The sequence below is a fragment of the Ochotona princeps genome, chromosome 13 (assembly GCF_030435755.1).
Source record: "Ochotona princeps isolate mOchPri1 chromosome 13, mOchPri1.hap1, whole genome shotgun sequence".
Classification (NCBI taxonomy): domain Eukaryota; kingdom Metazoa; phylum Chordata; class Mammalia; order Lagomorpha; family Ochotonidae; genus Ochotona; species Ochotona princeps.
Window position 1 is genome coordinate 48,151,871 of NC_080844.1, and position 23,202 is coordinate 48,175,072.

At 43.9% G+C, this 23,202-nt stretch overlaps 1 protein-coding gene across 5 annotated transcripts in view; it reads right to left on the reverse strand.

Annotated features, from left to right (window-relative positions):
* The window catches only part of NT5C2 (5'-nucleotidase, cytosolic II), a 93,678-nt gene extending 71,191 nt beyond the window's left edge, over positions 1–22,487 (reverse strand). For 2 of the 5 annotated variants that reach the window (XM_058671748.1, XM_058671747.1), the window contains exons 1-2: positions 22,427–22,487; positions 6,994–7,113 (exon numbers count right to left, since the gene is read on the reverse strand). In XM_058671748.1, coding sequence (XP_058527731.1) covers positions 6,994–7,094 — 101 coding nt within the window. In that variant the 5' untranslated portion in view covers positions 7,095–7,113; positions 22,427–22,487. The other 3 variants (XM_058671745.1, XM_058671744.1, XM_058671746.1) reach the window with 2 other exon arrangements.
* Positions 22,488–23,202: the final 715 nt, after the last annotated feature.

Here is a 23,202-nt window from a genome sequence, read left to right on the forward strand (position 1 = left end):
ACCTCTCTGCTTCATCCTGATTAAATATTTTTCCGTCCATTTAAACGTGTCCTTACCCTGTTCTGCCATCTTGATTCTCCCACAGTCCGCTTCCAAGAACACAGGAACACACATACACAAACAGGCCAGTACTAAAGTGGGAGTGGGTATGGGAAAGCAGAGCCTGCTGGTAACAAGAGGAGACTTCCTTGCATCTTTGGAGAGTGATATCGAACTAGCACTTGGCACAAATCAAGAAGATTATGCAAGTAGCATCATAAATAGAGTCAAGTAGGATGACCTAGGTACTTGAGGATGGGGAGCTGCTAGACCAGGCTAAAAGCAGTGACTGAATACCATTGGCTAGCATCCTTTTCCAAGGCTCTCCTCCTGGTCGAAAGACTGCAAAAAATGGTGCTTCAGCTGCAAAAGATCCCCTTTACAGAAATTGGTCCTCCTAGCAGTAATTTTTTTTCAGACAGTCAAGTACAGTGCCATAAAATACTGTAACTGGTAACACATACAAATCCAAGCATGGTTGTGCTGTTGTGAGTGATACTCAGACATTATATCCATACTGGTCCTTGACTTCCTAATCTAGTGTTGTAGACTCTCCTTGTGTGTTTTTAAAAAGATATCTTCTTAACGCAACAAGCTTCTTACTATTGAGCCCACGAGCCAAAGACATTATTCAGGAAATGGAAATAATGCTTCCAGAACTACTAATCATATACCGAATATCGCCACAAGAGAGCAACTGCTGGATGCTCTGGAACTTGTGGACAACCTCAAGGAAAAAGAATATCTCAGAAGTGTAAGGAAAGTCAAAGGAAAAGTCTGGATAGGAATCTTAAACTACTAACATTGATCAAGACATTCCCACACATGGATCCTGAATACTACAGAAAATCCTTGGCCCTCTTCAGGGAAGCAGCTAACTTCCCTGATGTTGAAAGCAAACTGTCTGAAACACACGGTGACCAAGGAAAGTAATTAAGATGAAGATGGTCTGGGATCTGTAAACCTTTTATTCAAAATAATGAACTGAATAAAAGGTTCTCTGTCTTCAACACCTACTTGCCCTGCATGATTAGTGCAATTAAGCCTCTTCTATCAGCTAATGAGGTATTTTAGTGTTTTGTGGAAGGTGCAAATTTGATTTAAGATGCTGTGGTCACCTTTCCAAGAAAGCTGATTCCTTCTTTCTCGGAATTCATGTGGAGGATATATGTCATACTTGTCAACATCACAGATTTTAAGCTCCAATGCCACCCAAAAACTCATAGTAAATGTAACAAATGCTACAAAACAACATGTGGGTCTTTCAGCAGACTTTACAAATGCCCATCAGGAACCACGCACACAGGTGTGATTTCCAAGAGACTCTACTGACTCTCCTGTGCTAACATCACTGTCGACTGGGTATTTAGTTAAAGGTTCTTTTATAGAACTTGGTACTATCTGCCAGAAGCAGCTTTGAGGCAATCTGAAAAGGACAAACACCCTGTTCTTTCTGATGTAAGCAAACCTGCATACAAAATACAAAATAAAAAAGATACACAGAGCAACAACTACACACATACACTCTCACAAGCGAACAGTGTAATGGAGACAAGAACACAAGGAAACAAAGGAGCACTGCAGTTTGCATCTCCTGACTACAAGGATCCCATGGAAAATGTTCAATACACCCCGATGAGAAGGCACTAGATTTTCTATCATTGCCTATACCTGCAATGTCATGACACATGTAAACAGCAGAATGTTGGAACTGTGATTGCATCTGTAAGACTATACTACTGTTAAACACAAGGAAAAATGGAGGAGGGAGGAAAGGGAAGGATGTAGGAGCCCTAAATATACAAATCAGTGTAATGGAAAACGAAAAAAGAAAACAGGGCCCGGCGGCGTGGCCTAGCGGCTAAAGTCCTCGCCTTGAAAGCCCCGGGATCCCATATGGGTGCCGGTTCTAATCCCAGCAGCTCCACTTCCCATCCAGCTCCCTGCTTATGGCCTGGGAAAGCAGTTGAGGACGGCCCAATGCATTGGGACACTGCACCCGTGTGGGAGACCCGGAAGAGGTTCCAGGTTCCCGGCTTCGGATCGGCGCGCATCGGCCCGTTGTGGCTCACTTGGGGAGTGAATCATTGGACGGAAGATCCTCCTCTCTGTCTCTCCTCCTCTGTGTATATCTGGCTGTAATAAAATGAATAAATCTTTAAAAAAAAAAACAAGGATTTGGATATCTAAAACAAAATGAGGAATCAGAACATCTTTCTTCAGAGTCAGACTGTTCACTGCCATTCTCTCAATGAAAGTAATTTATTCTGTAGCACGAAATATGCTAATCATTATCAGTTAGTACATGCTGTTGAACACTTGTGAAGTTATACACGGAAAAGCGGCAGGAGCTCAAGAACTCAAGCCATCCTCCCCTGCTTTCCCAGGTGCTTTAGCAGGGAACTGGATCAAACGTGGCGAAGCCAGGGCTGGAGCTCAAATAGGTGCCCAACACAAAAGCCTAGTGGCTAAAATCCTCATCTCATACACACCAGGAACCCATATGGGCGCCGGTTCTAATCCCAGTGGCACCACTTCCCATCCAGCTCCCTGTTTGTGGCCTAAGAAAGCAGTCAAAGCGGGCCCAAAGCCTTGGAACCCAGCACCCGTGTGGGAGACCCAGAAGAGGCTTCAGGCTCCTGGCTTCAGATTGACTCAGCCATTGTACTCACTTGGGGAGTGAATCAACAGACAGAAGATCTTCCTCTCTGTCTCTCCTCTCTGTATATCTGACTGTCCAATAAAAATAATAAAATCTCAAATAGGATGCCAGCATTAATGTTGGCTCCTGGTATGCTCTGTTTGTGTGAACATGATAATTTATTCTAAATGGAGCCATACAATATTTGTATTCTTCTGGCTTGTTTATTAACATACTTAACATGTCTTCCACAAGACTATCAAAGTACGGCTTTTTCATGGTTGAATATCGCACATGACCAAAGACAGTCACAAGTACTTAAAAACTGTTATTTTTTTTTTAAATGCAGAGCTACACATACAAAATGTTGGTCTCTCTGTTATCCTTTTGTAATCACTTATTCCCTCTTCCACAACTTCTAGAACCCACTAAAGCTGTTCTCTAACATCAATCATTGCTGTAGCTTCTAGTTTTTTTCCAGAATATCATGTAAGTCAAACAAAGAGGCTGTCATCTTTTGAGAATTCCTTTTTAAACTAATCATTTATCTCTGAGTCATCCAAGTTGCTACACCACTGGAGTTCACTGCTGTGCCTGAACTATACTGCACCACATGAAACTGCATTTTGTATGTATTTAGCTATAGAAGGTTATTTGGGCTGTTTCCAGCTTTAAGCAAATTCTTAACAGACATCAGAAGCATTATTCACATAACCCCTTACATGTGAATCTAAGTTTTCATCTCTCTAGAGTAAATATTTATAAGTAGGACTTTTGGGGTGGGGCCGGTACTGTGCTATAATAGGTTAAGCCTCTGCCTGCAATGCTGACATCCAATATGGATACAGTTCAAGTCCCAGCTTCTCCATTTCTAATCCAGTTCCCTACAATGGCCTAGGAAAACAGAAAAGGATGGCACAGTGCTCAATCCCCTGCATCTCCGTGGAAGACCCCAAAGAAGAAGCTCCTGGTTTTAGACCGGCCAATTCTGGCCTCTGTGGCCATTTGGGGAGCAAACCAGAAAACAGCAGCTCTCTCTCTCCTCCTCACTCTGTAACTCTGCTGTACCTCAACAGAAATGACCACAGTGCTTTTCCAGAGAAGCTGTATTTTTGCTTTCCATTAACAATCTATGACAGTTTCAGTTCATCCATATCCTTGGCAACTCTTGGTGATGTCAATACTTTATTTTAGCCATTGTAGTAGCCATATACACTGTGGATTTAATTTTCCCTACTGTCTAACGATGTTAAAGATGCACTTTAATGCTATCTGAATATCTTTTGTAGTGATGTGTAAAAGTCTCCTGACCATTTTTGTTGCTATTGTTAAACATCACCAAGCCTTTTTTTTAAGTTACTGATTCATTTATTTAGAAGGCAGTATAACAGAGGGAGGATTGTTGGGAGGAAAAGGAGAATGTAGTACTTTGATGTAATAAAACACAGTGAAAGAAGCAAGTAAATTACTAATACAAACAAAAACATGGCAGCATCTACCTCTCAGACATTTTGTTATAGAAAATAAGCCTAATCTGAACTGTGTGGCTCAGAGTTGCTCTAGAGAAGGCATTTGAGGCAATGCTTAAGACACTGCTCCAGATGCAGCCATCCCACATCAGTGACTGGTTTCAAGTCCTGCCTCTGCTTTGGATTCCAGCTTCCGGCTATTGCATACTAAGAGAGCAAGCAGGTGGAGCTGCATCAAAAGTAGAACAGGAGCTAGTATTGTGGTTTAGCACGTCAAGCCATCACCTGTGATGCTGGCAACACATACAGGCACTGGCTTCAGCCCTGGCTGCTCCACTTCTGACTCAGTTCCCAGCTAATGTAACTGGGAAAAGCAGCAGAAGACAGCCAGGGTGCTCGGGCCCCTGCACACAGGAGAGTGAGGTGAAGCTCCTGACTCCTGGCTTTAGCCTGGGTAGTCCTACCCACAGTGGCCATTTGGGGAGTGAACCAGTACATGGAATAACTATCTTTCCCCTCTCTGTGAAACTCAGTTTTTCAAATAAATAAATCAATCTTTCAAAGGAGAAAAACAATTATAGAAATTCAATCATACATTATGTATTTTTTTTTCAGGCTGGCTTATTCAACTCAGCATGTTTTCAAGATATACTGAAATTACTCCTGGTATCAACATTCTACATGTTTTTAACTAAGTACTAGCTAAAAAACTCAGTCTAGTTCACAAAATTTCACAAGTCTAATTACTTCTCAAATTTTAGTTCACCATGATAAAAATTATTGTGAATTCATATGCTATATTAAACAAGGAAAAAAAATCATTGCACTGGCTTAAAAATTTCTGCTGTATTTAATAAAAACACAAAACCAAATAGTTGATTTCATCATACTGGACACAATGTAGAGAGCAGATAAAAAATGTAAGTGCTCCCTTGGTGGATTTGGTAAGTACAGATTCTGATCTGTATCCGATTCTAGTGCTAAACAACTAACTACTTCAGGAAGAACTTTCTAATCTGCCTCCTTCAGGTCACTGGGACATCAGAGCCGTTCAGCTTATCTTCTGACAATACAGCCAAACATATGAAAAGGTTTTTGCCTTACTATCTCAGACCAGAAATCTGAACAATCAAAACAATGACTATTGCCTCCGTAATGAAATATGGAGACAAATATTAGAAGAAAAGTTGAAAGTTAGACAATTTTAAATTAAGAATGTTTATGGTGTACCGTGTGGGTGCTGGTTCGAGTCCCAGCTGCTTCACTTCCAATCCAGCTGCCTGCTAGTGCACCTGGGAAGGCAATGGGGGAGGGGGCACACTGCTCTGGGGCCCTGGCTAAGGAAGGGCCAGGTCTGGCCACTGTGGATATTTAGCGAGTAAGCCAGTGGATGACGATCACTCCCTTTATTTCTCCTCTGCCCTCTTCTCTCTGTATACTCTTACAAGTAAATAAATTTTAACAACAACAACAACAAAAAAGAACACTTATTCTTTTCTGAAAGGAAATGTTAAACCATCATATAGTAAGTATAGTTTACTAGGGCCAATGCCATGAAGTAGCAGGTTGAGTCTCTGACTGCCAGGCCAACATCCCACATGAGTTCTGGTTTGTATCCCAGCTGTTCCACTTCTGATCCAGGCAATGTTTAGGGCCTGGGAAAATAACCCTGTGGGAGACCAGAAGTAGTTCCTGGCTTCAAATTGGCTCAGTTCTGGCCACTACAACCATTTGGGGAGTGAATCACCAAGTGAAAGATCTCTGTCTCTCTTTCTCTCATACGTGTGTGTGTTCTTTAAAAAACAGGTATATTTTTATTTGAAAGGCAGAGTCACAGGAGAGATACAGAGATCTTACACTAGCTGGTTCACTCCTCAAATGGAGCTGAGCCAATCCGAAACCAGAAGTATTGTCCGTGTCTCCCATGTGGGTGTAGGACCCCAATCACTTGGGCCATCTTTCACTGCCTTCCCAGGCCTTTAACAGAGAGCTGGATCTGAAGTGGAAAAGCCGCACTCCAACCACTGCCCATATGGTATCCCAGCATCATAGACAGAGGCTTAACCAGCTATGCCAGTGTCAGCCACTGAGGGATTTTTCTACAAAAATATGATAAAAAACACCCAGAGCATATCTGCTCTACTTCCAATCCAGTTCCATGCTAATGTGTCTGGAAAAGTAGTACACGTGGTCAAAACACTGGGGCCCTATACCCACATGGAAGGCTCAGATGCTGAGTTCCAGGCTTCTGGTTTCAGGCTGACCCAGCCCTAGTCATTGTGGCAATTTGGGGAATGAACCAGCATATTAAAGATCTATGTCAGAGAAGAAAAAAAAAAAAAAAAAGACAATGGCAACAGGTTTTTGAAGCAAGCAAATACAGCATTGTGGCACCACACATTATGCCCATCTTCTCACATGAGCATACCAGTTTGAATCCTGGCTGCTTCCAACTTGTCTTACTGCTACTGTGGCTGGGCAGACAACAGATGATAGCCTAAGTATCTGAGGCTCCGCCACCATGCAGGAGACCCCGAGTTCCTGACTTCTCAACTGAGCCTGGACCAGACGGAATGGCTGTGAGACCATTATGCATAGCAAACCAGCAGACAGAGGTCAGTGCTTCTCTCTCCCTCCCCTTCACTCTCCCACTCTTTCAAGTACAACAAAACAAAACAAAAAATCTATCTTTACCCTCCAAGTTTTCTATGTGGAAAATTACAGAGTATTATTATTATATGTCATTTAAGAGAGCTGTTCTTTTTTCTTCTATTTTTTTTTTTATTTTGTTTTGTTTTTGTTATGGGAGAGCTGTTCTAACAATCCAGTAGACAAAGTACTTACCGATGATAGGCTTCTCGACGATATTTTTTCAGGGCCTGTTTATCCATGTTAGCAGGCATATCTGCTGCATTCTGTAACCGATCACTCCAAGAAGTTGTCATTTTAATTGTACGCTGAATTCTAGAAAGGAAAACCAGTAATTTAGTACCTTAATAGTGTCTTCCATATATTAAAAAACATATCTGGGCTCGGCGGCGTGGCCTAGTGGCTAAAGTCCTCGCCTTGAACACCCCGGGATCCCATATGGGCACCAGTTCTAATCCCGGCAGCTCCACTTCCCATCTAGCTCCCTGCTTGTGGTCTGGGAAAGCAGTCGAGGGTGGACCAAAGCCTTGGGACCCTGCACCCGCGTGGAAGACCCAGAAGAGCTTCCTGGTTCCCGGCTTCGGATCGGCGCAGCACCAGCCATTGTGGTCACTTGGCGATTGAATCATCGGATGGAAGATCTTCCTCTCTGTCTCTCCTCCTCTCTGTATATCTGACTTTGTAATAAAAATAAATAAATATTTAAAAAGAAACATTTTGAAAAATATATCTGACTTTGTTTTATAATAGTTAAATAATTGTAAAAGTGTGTTGAGTTTGCATTTATACATATTAACATATTATTAGCATATTACATATGTACAGTCTAGCCCAACACTAACACCTGATTTTTAAAAATACTAGAACTCCATAAAGGGCCCGGCACAGTAGCCAAATAGCTAAAGTGCTCGCCTTGCATGTGCAAATTTGTGTCCCAGCTGCTCCACTTCTCATCCAACTCCTTGTTTATGGCCTGAAAAAGCAGTAGACGATGGACCAAAGCCTTGGGACTCAAAGAAAGCTCCTGGCTCCCGGCTTCGGGTCGGCTCAGCTCCAGCTGTTGTGACCACTTAGGGAGTGAAACAGCAGATGGGAGATCTTTTGTCCCTCCTCTCTGTAAAACTGAATTTTCAGTAAGAATAAACAGATCTTTAAAAAATATATATTAGGGACCCGGCGACGTGGCCTAGCGGCTAAAGTCCTCGCCTTGAAAGCCCCGGGATCCCATATGGGCGCCGGTTCTAGTCCCGGCAGCTCCACTTCCCATCTAGCTCCCTGCTTGTGGCCTGGGAAAGCAGTTGAGGACGGCCCAATGCATTGGGACACTGCACCCGCGTGGGAGACCCGGAAGAGGTTCCAGGTTCCTGGCTTCGGATCGGTGCACATTGGCCCGTTGCGGCTCACTTGGGGAGTGAGTCATCGGACGGAAGATCTTCCTCTCTGTCTCTCCTCCTCTCTGTATGTCTGGCTGTAATAAAATGAATAAATCTTTAAAAAAAAAAAAAAAATATATATATATATATATATATATATATATATATTAGGACCTCAGCTTGCAAACAGCCCAATATAATGACCTCATAAAACACAGTGCATATGACAAACACATTAAAATATGTATAGATACTTAAAAACTGTAAATTTAGAAACCTAATTTATTATGGTTATTTCTATACAGAACAATTACATATTACTTCCAAAAAAACATGACTGTCAATCATTATAAACTGAATCTTAAGTTTTAAACAAAGATTAAAATCATAGATTTGTTGGGCTGGCACCACAGAATGGTGGACTAAGACTCCGCTTGTGGCACTGACAGCCCATGTGAGCACCAGATATTGTCCCGGATGCTCTACTTCCCATTCAGCTCCCTACGTGTGGCCTGGAAAAGCAGCAGAGAATGGCTCAAGCCTTTGGGCCCCAGTGGGAGCCTAGAGGGAAGCTAGCTCCTGGCCTTGGATGAGCCCTGCTCCTGCCACTGCAGTCGTTTGGGGAGTGGACCAGCTGATGGAAGATCTTTGTTTCTCCTTCTCTCTGTCAATCTGTCTTCAAATAGAATTTTTTTAAAAATAAGTCTTTAGGGCTCAATGCCATAGCCTAGCAGTTAAGGTCCTCGCCTTGCATGCAGCAGGATCCCATATAGATGTCAGTTTGTGTACTGGATGCTCCACTTCCTGTCCAGCTCCCTGCTTGAGGCCTGGAAAAGCAGTGGAGACAGCCCAAAACCTTGGGACCCTGCACCTGTGTGGGAGACCTGGAAGAGGCTCCTGGCTCCCAGCTTCAGACCAGGGCAGCTCCAGCTAATGCAACCGCCTGCAGAGTGAATCATCAGACGGAAGATCTATCTCTCAGTCTCTTCTTTTCTCTGTATATCTGACTTCGCAATAAAATTAAATAGATCTTTTTTAAAAATGAAATAGGGGGAGGCAGACATTTGGCATAGCAGATGCTTGCTGGTGATACCCAAATCCCACATAAACAGTCTCAGGATTCAACTATCAGTTCCATTTCCTGTAAACAGAGATCTTCTTGTAAATAGAGATCCTCAAGTGATAGCTCAAGTGGCTCATCCCCTGGCATCCATCCACATGACTGTTTTCCCAATTCCCAAACCCTGCCTCAGCTACTGTAGGCACTACAGCCAACTGGAGATAGATCTCACATCTCTCCCTGTAACAAGACATAATCCAGGGCCCGGCGGGCATGGCGTAACTGCTGGATTCCTTGCCTTGAATGCGCCGGCATCCCATATGGCCGCCGGTTCTAATCCCAGCAGCTCCGCTTCCCATCCAGCTCCCTGCTTGTGGCCTGGGAAAGCAGTCGAGGACGGCCCAAACCTTTAGGACCCTGCACCCGAGTGGGAGACCCGGAGGAGGTTCCTGGTTCCCGGCATCGGATTGGCACTGTACCGGCCGTTGCACTCACTTGGGGAGTGAATCATCGGACGGACGGAAGATCTTCCTCTCTGTCTCTCCTCTTCTCTGTATATCTGACTTTGTAATAAAAATAAATAAATCTTTTAAAAAAAAAAAAGACATAATCCAGGTTTTTGTTTCTGTAGCTGGACAACTTCCAGATCTTATACATCAGCCTAAGACAAAAACACCATCCAAAAAATTTCTGAAAACCTTTTCAAGATTTTTTTTTTAAATCTGAAAGATAGTTAAAGAGCCAGACAGCAAGACAGAGAGAGGTTTTCCATCTGCTAGTTCACTCCCCAAATGCCAGCAACAGTTGGAGCTGAGCCAAGCCAAAGCCAGGAGTTTCTTCCAGGTGTCCCACGTGGGTACAAGAGCGCAAGCACTTAGCCCATCCTCCATTGCTTTCCAAGGAGCATTAGCAGGGAGCTGGATGGGAATTAGAGCAGTTGGGATTCTAATCGTGTGCTCAAGTGGGACGCCAGCACTGCAGGAGGCGGTATGACATGCCCTACAATAGGAGCTTCTGAGATCCTTGTTTGTAAGTGCTGTTCCTGTTGAATCAAAGCAGCTGAATTTGAAACAAGTCATTTCCTTCAAGGAGTAATTCACCTTTCCAGGCTTGGGATACTGAAAAAAGCCACACCTGGCCTCACCTGAACCCTTCAGATGTACTTTCAGCCAGGAAATTTTGGATTTCAACAAGAGATCCATTCTCCTAACTAATGATGGAGAAGTGAGCAAACAGGCCTCACCTTGTAATAGAAGCCCAGTGCAACCCCTGTGATCATATCTGGTGCATGACCACAGATATTGCAAACGGTTGACAGATCCTTTCTATTTCCCCACCACTTATCGACCAATATCCTCTTCCTCTTCTCTCCAAGGAGACCAAGTTCTACAGTGATGTGACTGGAGTCACCTCTACAGGGTCAGGAACCATTCACAATCACTGTGCACCCCTTTAGCTGGATGTTGACATTTTCTGGAATGTAAACAGTCTGACTGCTGAGAGTGCACTTAAATCTGACAGCAGATGAAGCAAAGAGGGAATGCCTATCCTGAACAATTTCTCAATAATAATAAAATAGAGTATCAGGTAAGGACAGAGAAGATTTAAGCAATACTATCAACCAACATTACCAAATGGACATGTATAGAACAATCCACCAACAACTTTAGAAGACACATACTTATCAGGAATACATGAGTATTTAGCAAAATACTTTATATTCTGGGCCACAAAACAAATCTCAATAAATGCAAAATAAATACAAAGATTTTACAAACTACACTCACTGTCCAAAACTAAACTAAGAATAAATAACCAAGGTCGGTGCTGTGGCACAGCTGGTAAAGCCAGAGTCCTACAATGTCAGCATCCTATGGGAACAATGGTTCCAGTCCTGGCTGAACACAGCAACTTCTGATACAGTTCCTTGCTCATGCGCCTGGGAAAGCAGCAAAAGTTGGCTCAAATATTTTGGGGCTCTGCACCCACTTGGAAGTCTGGTAAAATTTCTGTTTCTGGCTACAGTCGTGGCCATGTAAGCATTTGTGCTATGACCCAGCAGATGGAGGATCTGTCTCTGTTAACTCTTCCAAATAAAATAAATAATAAATCTTTTTTAAAATAAACACAAAGATAGCTGGAAAATTCCCCAAATATGTGAAAATTAAACAACCTACCTCTATTTCACCCATGAATCAGAGTGATATAAAACAGACAAGAGTTGCATGCCAAAAGTCTCTCCGCGAAAGTGACATGTGGCTACAATCCTACCCACTTCGGTGCAGCCCCCACAAGGCTGCAGGGTCTCTGAACATCCTTCCCATTATGAATCTGAGCATCACTCCCACTTCAGACACAAGACACCGTGGTGACAATGCGCATGCAGTTCCAAGCAGATATGTTAGGAAACCTTCCAAAGAGACCAGCATGAGCAGAAGTCTAGCCCAAACTCTGCCCTACTTGTATATTCAATTAGGGCACTGTTAAACCTAAACAAATGCAACCAGAACTTCAGGGGGGCACACTGGCAGTGGTGGCAGATACTCCTCTTCTCATGGAGAGAGGCAGCTTGCATTCACTTCTGAAAGTGGGCTATCGCTTCGCCTTTAAATACCGCTCTCCAACTTGCACCTCACCTATGTGTCTGTTCTCAACTATCTTCCCACACTCAGACAAGTATTTAGAATAAATCCAGCTATGGAGAAATCAGAAACTAATTTGAAATGGGTAAAATTGAAGATGCAGTATATCAAAATTTGTGAATGGGAAAGTTATCAACAGTTTACTAAAAAAAAAAAAAAAAACAAAATAAAAGTAGTGACAGAGAAAATGAGGAACAAAATGCATAATTTCTAGAAAAATAATGAAAAAGACTTTCCCTACTATAACCATTTTAAATCAAAGTGGCCTATACTCTCCTGTTTAAAGACAGCAGTTGAGAGAATGGATGTTTAAAAACATAATCACAATATATATGCTGTCTACAACAGACTCTAGAGCATAAACAATTAAGTTCAAGTGGAGGAATGAAAAAACATTCCATGCAAATAGATAAAGCTGGAGTGGCAATATTACTCTCAGATCATGGACATTAAATCAAAAATTGGTTCTAGAGACAAAGGACAGCCTTATATACTGAGAAAGGATCGATTCACCAATAATGACTTTTAAAAGCATGTATACACCAAACAACAGAGCACTCAAAAAAATTTGAAGCAAACACTGACAAAATCGGAGGAAGAAACAGTTTTCCAGAAATGCTTGCAAAACCAAGAGAAGTGCCCTGCACAGCAGCTCAGTAGCTAAAATCCTCGCCTTACATGTGGCGGGATCCCATTTGGGCATGTCCCAGAAGTCCCACTTCCCATCCAGCTCCCTGCTTGTGGCCTGGGAAAGTAGTGGAGGATGATGTCCAAAGCCTTGGGACCCTGTACCTGTGCGAGAGACTCAAAAGAAGCTCCTAACTTTTGGCTTTGGATCGGCTCAGCTCCAACTGTTGCAGCTACCTGGGAGTGAAACAGCAGATGGTTCTTTCTGTATCTCCTTCTCTCCGTAAATCTGCCTTTCCAACAAAATAAATAAATCTTTAAAAAAAAAAAAAAAACAAAAACAAAGTGGGCCCAGCGCAGTAGTCTAGTGACTAAAGTCCTCGCCTTGCACAAGCTGGGATCCCATATGGGCACTGGTTCAAATCCCAGAGGCCTTGCTTCCCATCCAGCTCCCTGCTTGTGGTCTGGGAAAGCAGTCAAGGACAGCCCAAAGCTTTGGGACCCTGCACCCACATGGGAGACCCAGAAGAGGCTCTGGGCTCCTGGCTCTGATTGGCTCAACTCTGGCCGTTGCGACCACTTGGGAAGTCAATCAACATACCAAATATCTTCCTCTCTGTCTCTCCCCCTCTGTGTATCTGACCTTCCAATAAAAAAAATTAAAAATAAACCTTTTTTTAAAAAGTAACTAGAATAGGGCCCGGCGGCGTGGCCTAGCGGCTAAAGTCCTCACCTTGAATGCCCCGGGATCCCATATGGGCGCCGGTTCTAATTCCGGCAGCTCCACTTCCCATCTAGCTCCCTGCTTGTGGCCTGGGAAAGCAGTTGAGGACGGCCCAATGCATTGGGACACTGCACCCTTGTGGGAGACCCGGAAGAGGTTCCTGGTTCCTGGCATCGGATTGGTGCACACCAGCCGTTGCGGTTCACTTGGGGAGTGAATCATCGGATGGAAGATCTTCCTCTCTGTCTCTCCTCCTCTCTATATATCCGGCTTTCCAATAATAATAAAATCTTAAAAAAAAAAAAAAAAGAAAAGAAAAGAAAAATTCAAAGATTACTTTTGAACAAAATTAACTGTACTTTAAAATTCAAGTTGCAGAATCTCAACAAAGGTCACAAAATGCTATTCAATTTCAGCTGGAAACATAAGTAATCAAAAAACTGTAATATTGATATGGGAGGAAATCTGCCATGAAATTTGTTCAGTTAGAGAACATCTTAAATCATCTTTAACAAATTAATCAACATGGTTTTCCTAGGATCTTATCTAACACACCTGAATATTATTATGACAGACATTTGAACTCCAACCACAGAATTTCACCAACTCATTCTCTGTGTTGCTTAACTTCACAGTTTATGGTTTTACTTTTTGCAGTTTTAGTTACTCCAATCTGCTGCAATCTAAAAATATTAAATAGAAATTCCAGAAATGAACAATTCATAAGCCTTAAACCGCACTTTACAGTTTCATCCAACTTAGGAGGCCAATCAGCCCTCTGCCCAGCACGTGACCACAGTTCATGCTACTCAGTCTCTTGATAACATTGGTTAACTGGTTAACAGATTAACCGTCACAGTAGCACAGTAATCATGCACAAGTAATCCTTACTTCTAACGGCTCCAAGAATCACTGTGCTTTTTAAAACACAAGAATACACAGTGGATTACGCCTCGATCCACAACAGCAGCATCCAGTGTGAGTGGCAGTCCAAGTCCTGGCTGCTCTACTTCTGATCCAGTTCCCTGCTAATGTTCCTGGGAAAGCAGCAGAAAGATAGCTTGAGTTAACTACTCAAGCGGGTTTAGACCTGTGGTGAGCTAACTTGGTCGGGCCAAAGCACCTGTCAGTTTATATGAGAGATGGGGCTACAGTGGAACTGACCAGGCAGCTGTATCCACAGCTATGTGCACTAGCTGCAGCAGGACACAGACCAAACCTGACACTGCAGTGGCTGACACACATAAAAGTCAAGTATGCGGTCACCTTAGGCCAGGCTTCTTGGGGGACTCAGACCCTGGCCAGAGAAGAGCACAGGATGTGTGGTCCAACCTTGGAGTGCATGGTTGGCACTGGGCCCCTTCAGTTGCTGATGCCTGTGCAATGGATAGCATGTCCAGACGCATATGGGGACATGAAGGCCATCTCATCTAGTCCAGCAGGGGACATCAACATAAGGGAGTACTGCTATTTTTCATAGCAAAAACAAAGGTAAAGATGATGAATATGATCTGGCCAACAAGAGAGAGAGTTCAAATAAGTAGATACCATTTCATGTATTCTGTCAATCTTTCTAGTTTTTTTCTGGGAAACAGTAGCATCAACAAATACTGAATAAAACTCAAAACTTGGTTCTTCACATGATGGTAAATCTGGAATTCTTTCAAAATATTTAGCCAGCATGCCTGAAGAACAAATGAATTCTCAAGCATTTAAAATTTTGTAACTTCAAAAGTTATAACTTCAGCCTTTAAAAATATTTCATGTACAAAACATGCACACTTCACCAATACCACTACCCTCCCCCAAAGAATGGAAACCAGCTGGCGAAACAGCTTTAAGCAACTGCCAAAAACAGGAAGCATAGTTACAAACCGTAGGGTAGGTGTGGTTAGCAATCTACAGGAAACATTCTTTCCCTTGAAAAAGTGTGCCCCCAAAATGCTGATGGTCCATGTAGTAAGACCACTATTAAGGTTACTATTTTCAAACAATTTTGTGCCTCTCACGCTCAACCATAACATAATGCTGGAAACTAACAGAAGTATGCAAATAGCAGACTTATTTTCATGACAACTCTGTCTTAACTGAAACACCATATTGTCAGAAACATACTTTGGCAAAGGTTTTCCCAAAGAAATTTTAAATGAATCTCAGGTCCTATCAGTAATTTCCCTAAAAAGACGCCAAGAGTAATATCTGTATCACAGGCCTATCAGGCAAAGTACCCAAAATATGACAGTTTAAATCAAATATTCACTTTTCAATGGAATAGTGTCAACATGATTAATAGTAACATGGCAACAATAAGTAATTCTGAATATTCAATGTTTTATTACTTCACTGTGTTTGATCTTTAAGATAAAAATCTTGGAAACTATTTACTAGCAATCCTCATTCTAATATTGCTATGACTCAGAATGAGTTCTCACCAGTTTGAAATTTATTTTGGTCATCATAAATACAACTTTAATTGCTATTACATGAAGTTAATTCATGGAAAAAGAAAAGCTAAAGATGTATCTTCCATTTGTATGTCTCATATTATATCAAATAGTCACACTTTATACTGTGCTCTTGATAATCCTAACCCTTGACAGATGAGCAAGTAAAACCTGTAGAGTGATTAGCCAGTTGGCTTTATCAATACACTGTGGTAAAGGGTTCCCTTTGTAACACAGCCACAAGCCTACTTACAAATACATACCTTTAAAAACAAAAGAAATCAGGTGCAAATTTACCTTGGTCTATTAACGCTCCTGAATAGCTAACTCTTCATACAGAAACAATTTGCAATCAATAGTGTATACTGTAATTCACAGAACAGCATGATTTTTTTCTCTGAAAGGTGAAGAGCTAGAAAGCAAGACTGTTCTCCTATGTGTTGGTTCACTCCCCAAATGTCTATAAATGGCCAGTGTTGGAACTCTGCACACATTCCACAGGGTAGCAGGGACCAAATACTTGGGCCCTCACCTGTTGCCTCCCAGAATGCATATTAGAAGGAAGCTGGAACTGGAGTGGAGCTTGAACCCAAACCCAAGCACTCTGACCAGGGGAAGCTCACTTCCCAAGGAACAATCACTGCACCAAATACCCATTTCAAGGACAGTACTTTGAAATAAGCTATAACTGTCAAAGCACTTTTACCACCTTTGTTTTCATTGTGATTTTGCGTTTTAAGACACAGAGAACTCCCAACCACTGGCTCATTCCACAAATGCCCAAAACACAAGTCTAAAGAAGGAGTGGGGCTGGGAATGCACTCCAGGTGTCCCAGGTTTGCAGCACAGCTCAATCACATTGTCCCACCATAAATGCCTACAAGAAGCTGGACAGAGCAGCCAGTATGTCCTTTCCACTTTGCCTTTGCTACTTAAAAAAGTAATATGTGGAAGGAAATGCACATATTTTTTAGGTGAAGAAATGTCAATTTTTCCAGAAAAGACTGTAAAAATTTGCAAGGTTTAAACTATGCTAAACCTTTCTTTTTTTTTTTTAAAGATTTATTTTATTTTTATTACAAAGTCAGATGTACTGAGAGGAAGAGAGATAGAGAGGAAGTGGAGCTGCCGGGATTAGAACCAGCGGCCATATGGGATCAAGGCGAGGACGTTAGCCACTAGGCCACGCTGCCGAGCCCGCTAAACCTTTCAATGCCTCTCATCTTTTAAACATTTTATGAGACAAAAGTTTCTTACTCATTTTTTTTATTTCCTTATTTCCAGGGCTGCTTTCTTACCATTTGCCCAAGTGGTTTTACACTCTCCTGTCAAAGGACAACACTCATGATTGCTCAGAACAAACAGAAATAATAAAATTTAAAAATTAATAGAAATTAATAAAATTGCTACCTTCTTACCCTATTTTTTTTGTACATTCTTTCAGACACACCTGATAGCTTTATATATTATATATTTAAAAATGTCAGTCCCTGCCTTTAAATGAAGACTTTTCTATTATTTGCTCTCTCCTGAGCATCTTGGACACACTTGATATACATGGACAATAAATAAACCAGTAATATTCCACACTTTGAGCTCTTAGTTTTCCATAAGCTAATTTCTGTGTAAGCTTACAAATTCAAGAATACTGTGCAAGTTCCTTTCAATGCTCTAAATGAATCTCTGTAAAAATCTTACTATTGGGTCACAGATGCCTAAGATTCTTGGCTTGATCAATGTAACACTTTGCTAGTTTTTCCACATCAAGCCTTGGAACAAAAGGTTCCTTGTTTTCTTGTTTCTGGTAAGAAAGCAAAGAGATGTTATCAAGTGAGAGAGGCAGTATTTGTCAGCTGTTGGCTTAGACTTTTTTTGGGGGGTGGGGGGTCAACCAATAATGTTCTCTTAACTGTTTTCTGAAACTTCAGCAGGAAATACAAAGTTACTTCATCTTCTAAAATCTTGAAGGTAAACAAAAAAAAGACCTAATTTGTACTATTTTTTCAACATTCTATCACTAAAACTACTAGAATTCCATACCCTATAGAAACCCATTACCTGCTCTATCTCTGTTCTACATCAGCAGAGTGAGATAGCTTCTAACTGAATGTTTTGAATAACCAAAAACCTTACATTTTTCAAAAATACAAAGGAAAGAGCCAGTGTTGTGGTATAGCGAGTTAAAAAGTACACCTCAGAGGTAGATTATTGCTAATGCACTTGGGAAAGAAGCAGCTAACAGCCCAAGTGCTTGAAGGTTCCTGACACCTGACACTCATGGGGGACACCAGGATGACATTCCTGGCTACTGCATTAGGCCCTGACCCAGCCACAATTCTGGCAGCCTTCTGGGGAGCAATTGAGCAGATGCATGATGTCTCAAACACACTCTACATCTAAAATAAATTATTTAAAAAAGCATAAAGGGGATAAGGCATGATAGCCTAGTGGTTAAAGTCTTCGCCTTGCATTCACCAGGTTCCCACATAGGCACTGGTTCATATCCCGGCTGTTTCAGCTCCCTCTTGCTCCTTCCAGCTCCCTGCTTGTGGCTTAGGAAAGCACTAGCAGAAGGCCAAAAGTCTCGGGACCCTGCACCCACGTGGGAGAACTGGAAGAAGCTCGTGGCTTCAGATAGGCTTAGCTCCAGCTGTTGCAGCTACTTGGGGAGTGAAACAGTGGACAGAAGCTCGTTCTGTCTCTCCTTCTCTCTATAAATCTACCTGTTTTTGTTGTTTGTTGCTACAGTTATTTTCCATAGCCAACAAGAAGCTCTAACAACAAATCATTAGAGAAAGCAAACTTCAATCAACAGAAGGTCATCTAGAGGGACAGGCATTTGGGCCCAGCAGTTAAGATGACCACGTGTGATCCCTGAGTGCGTGGTTAAGCTGTGCTGGAGTTCAGCAGGTGAGGGCTCAAGTAGCTAGGTCTGGGCATCTCACGTGGGAGCCCTGGCTATCCGATCGGCTGACTCTGGCTCCATGTATACCCAGCCATCACAGGCATTTGGGGAGTAACAGCACACGGCAGCTTTCTGGCCTCTCAATTCTTTAAGTCAGATAAGACTTAGTGGATCAAGTGACAAGGACCTTAACATCCTGCAACAATGTTACCGACTTCCTTTAGACAAATAATTTTTCCATATCTGAACCTTTTAAAAAGGTTATCTAACTTCATTCATCTGCTCCATCTGCAACGGCATCATTAGCATGCCTTGTAAACAGTTTGCCAGAAATTTTCTACTTAGCTTGTATCTCCTACTGCTTTCCTAAACCTCCTGCTTAGTGAGAGCAAGCCTTTGTCATGATACCCTCATTATATCCCTTCTCTCAAGAGGCAACTTTTCCATAGTGGTTTTCCCTGATGCCAACAATCTATAGTAACAATTCACTGACACACACACAAAAATCTAACATTTATAGAGAAGTTGGTGTGTGCCAATTTTACGTCAATGAATACAATCCTATTAAATATATGCAAGTTTTCCTTTTTCAGGATAAGAAAAACTGAGTGAGGCTCTCTACCATTAAGTTCTCCAGAGCTGATATGATGGTAAATAGTGTAAGCCAGAACTCCAACCCAAACCACATTAAACATACTAATCCAGGACATTAAACATACGTAGGGCGGTCTCCCAGCTCAAAGTCCTGACTGTCTTTACTGTTCAAACATCATTTAACATATGCCTTGTGATGTTGAACATTTCCTGTTAGTACACATAATCTAAAAAAGCTCAAAATAGTCAGTTGAGCCAGCACTCAATCTCCAAGCATGATATCCTATATGGGAGCCAGATCATGTCCCGGCTGCTCCACTTCCCATCCCACTCCATTTATGGCCTGGGAAAGCAGCAGTGGAAGGCCCAAAGCCTTGGGACCCTGCACTCACATGGAGACCTGGAAGAATCTTCTAACTTCCTATCAGCTCAGCTCCAGCCAATACGATCATTTGGGGAGCGAACCAACTGATGGAAAATCTCCAACTCTCCCTTGCTCTGTAAATCTACCTTTCCAATAAAAATAAATTCAAAATATATATAATAAAATAAAATATAAAAAGCTCAGGCCCGGCGGTGTGGCCGAGCAGCTAAAGTCCTCGCCTTGAACGTGCCAGGATTCCATATGGGTGCCGGTTCTAATCCCAGCAGCTCCACTTCCCATCCAGCTCCCTGCTTGTGGCCTGGAAAAGCAGTTGAGGACAGTCCCAAAGCCTTGGGACCCTGCACCCACATGGGAGACCTGGAAGAGGTTCCAGGTTCCCGGCTTCGGATCAGCACAGCACCAGCTGCTACGCTCACTTGGGGAGTGAATCATCGGATGGAGGATCTTCCTCTCTGTCTCTCCTCTCTGTATATCTGACTTTGTAATAAAAATAAACAAATCTTTAAAAAAGAATAAATAAAAAAATAAAAAGCTCAAAATAGTACATTCACCTAGCAAAAACTTCCTGAGCGCCTGCGTGAAAGGGATTATTGACAACTGGGCACAAAGACATGAGAGAACACCTACAAAGAAAAAGTACATAAATTTTCTAGACATGTGGGTATCACAGAAATGAAGTGCAAACTTCAAACTGATTTGTTCATAATATAACCTACTATCATTGTTACATAAAAATGTAAGTACAGACAAAACATGTTGAAGTTGGTGGCTTTTTGTTTCTGTTGTACTATTTCATTGAAAATTAAGGCTTTTGGTAATACCTAAGCTATAACTTTTTTATTTGCAAAGAGTAACAGAGAGGAAGATATCGACAAACCACTAGTTCACTCCCTAAATGACCTTAACAACATGGGGCTGCGCCAAGCTGACATTAGGAGCCAGAACTCCAGCCAGCTCTCCCGTGCCGGCTGTAGCAGCCCAAATACTTGGAGCATCCTCTGCTGCTTTGCCAGGTGCATCGGCAGGCAGCTCCAACAGGTGTTGTCACTGGTAACAACCCACTATGCAAACGGCCGGAACCCAAAGACTTGTTTTTTTAAAGATTTATTGTATATTTACTGGAAAGTCAGATTTACAGAGGAGGAGAGACAGAAAGATCTCCCATCTGCTGCTTCACTCCCTAAGTGGGCACAACAGCTGGAGCTGAGCCGACCCGAAGCCAGGAGCCAGGAGCTTCTTCTGGGTCTCCCACTCAGGTGCATCCACTGCCTTCCCAGTCCACAAACAGGGAGCTGGATGGGAAGTGGAGCAGCCAGAACACGAACCGACACCCATATGGGATCAGAGCAGCGTGCAAGGGGAGGACTTTAGCCGCTAAGTTACTGCGCCAGGCCCCCAAAGACTTCTTAAAACATTTGTGAGTACTTGTCTTAGTAAAACAGGAGAGATCGCCTACATGTCCCTCTTCACACTCCCCTTTCACCTGGCTTTCTTTCAGAAAATGTGAAATCACTTAAGGCAGACTGGGATCACATAAGCTTTCCTACAATTAGAAACATCCATAAATTTTGCAGTTAGTTGGCATCTAAGAACTGAACAGAATCTTGACCATCTCCAGCAGCTCCCAGACGCTACAGATGAATTCAGGCAGCAAATTCGAAAGCCTAAATTTCAAGTGAAAGAAAGTCCCGGAGCACCGAGGCAGCTGTAAGACTGCCAACATGAAACAACACTTGGGTGCTAGTTTTGATTTTAATTACAAACTTGCTGTGTCTTCTCGGCAGCCTGACTGTCTGCATCTGCAAAAACTCGCACCACTGTTGAAAACTGCCGTGATAAATATTTAAAAGGTCTGAAGCCTTCCCCCATACTCTATTTACATGCAGTTTTCATGGTAAATGCCCCGGTTTCAACACGCTTCCCTTTACATTACAGTCAGCTGAGTTTGCATCCGTTGTCTTAAACAAGCAAAATTAACAGTCTGTAGATATCATGAAGCACCTGCTTCCGGGGCAAAAAAAAAAAAAAAAAAAAACTTTTATACACACACACACACCTCAAACTGCAAGCGTGGACACCAAGCTCTACATACTGTTTTTCACAGACGTGGACTGCCAGCCTCAACCCCCACGACGTCATTCTCACACCTCGCCTCATCCCGCAACCTTGCTCTCCCCTCCCGGGATCCAGGGCCCAGAGCACGGCAGAGGAGAGCACGCCCCCAGAAGACGGACGCCGTCCCCGCCTCGGCCGCAGCCCACGGGACGGGCACGCTCCGCGGCCGTTTGCAATTCCAAGTGAGCTTTCCAGGAAGTGCTGCACACCACAGGGCTGGCACCTTCTCGCGGTCTCGTCCAAACGCGCGACCAGCCCAGTGCCCCGCACCGAGGCCCGCCGCCTCCTCGCGGAGGTCCGCCCGGGACGCGAGGACGGCGCGCGGGAGGACGGCCACGGGGAGTCCTGGCGGCCGGACAGAAGCTACTTCCCCCGCCCCGCCGCCGGGCCACTCGACGGCGCGAGCCGGGCTGAGGCGGGGTCCCCGCGAGCCCACTGCGCCGAGACAATGGCGCGAGGGTGACGTGGGCCATGGGACGTCGCGGCGGAGAGGGGAAGGAGCTGCCGTGGGCCGGAGGGGCGACCCAGGCCAGGGGGGTGTGCATGGACACGGAAGGGGGGCACAGGGTCGCGCGGGTCGGGTCTCGGCCTGAGGAGGGGCCTGCGGGGCAGAGCCCCCAGGGGACGCCCGGCGGCGGCGGTGGGGCCTGCCCGGGGTTGGGGTGAGGGGTGGTCGTAAGCCGCACGCCCGCCCGCGCACCCGCCCCGCCGGCCCGCTCCCACCCGTGCCTGCCCGCCCGCTGGGCCAGCTGCACTCACCGGCCCGCCCGCACGGCTGCAATCCCAGCGCGCAACTGCCGCAGCCGCCGCGGCGCGCGCCCCGCCCCCGCCGCCCAGCGCCGCCCAGCGCCGCCCACAGCTCGCGCCCGGCCAGGGACCGGCGCGTTGTTCCGTCCCCCGGCTCCGGCGCACAACTCGGGCGGTGACGACGCTCCCTGGCCCGGCTGCGGGATGGGAGAGGAAGGGAGCTGCGTTCAGGCCCGCGCCGAGGTGAGGGGTGACTGACGTTGACAAACTCCTCCAAGTGCTTTTAAGTTCTTTCCCTTAGTTTTGGGCCCGACGCCCTTCCGCTCTCACAAGGCGACAGGGCACAGTCCCAGAACCACAGGCTTTCTTAGTCAAATGGAATGCCCGTCCCCTTTGATGGTGACTCCTCTGCAACGCCCCAATCCCCTTGGTGACTAAAATCGCCACCTTTGGAGTTGGTCAGGGTTCGACACTAAGCAATGACGCAATCCTGATGAGATACCTAACCTCAGTCTATTCCCACTGTCCCCGCATCAAAACGTGTTGACAGGACCAAGTTATGTAGGTAAGGTCCTGGGGCAGTCAGAGTTCTGCAAATGGGCATTTACCAGCCATTCCTGCAACCGCTCCCCCGCCCCCACTAGCAGCAAGCATGGCCAAGATTTCGCCCAGACAGAAAGCCCATTGTTTTGTTTTGTTGAAGATTTGTTTTTAGGAGACCCCCAATGAGATGGCTCAGTGGCTAAATTCTCATCTTGTTTTTTTTTAAACATATTTTTATTGCATTT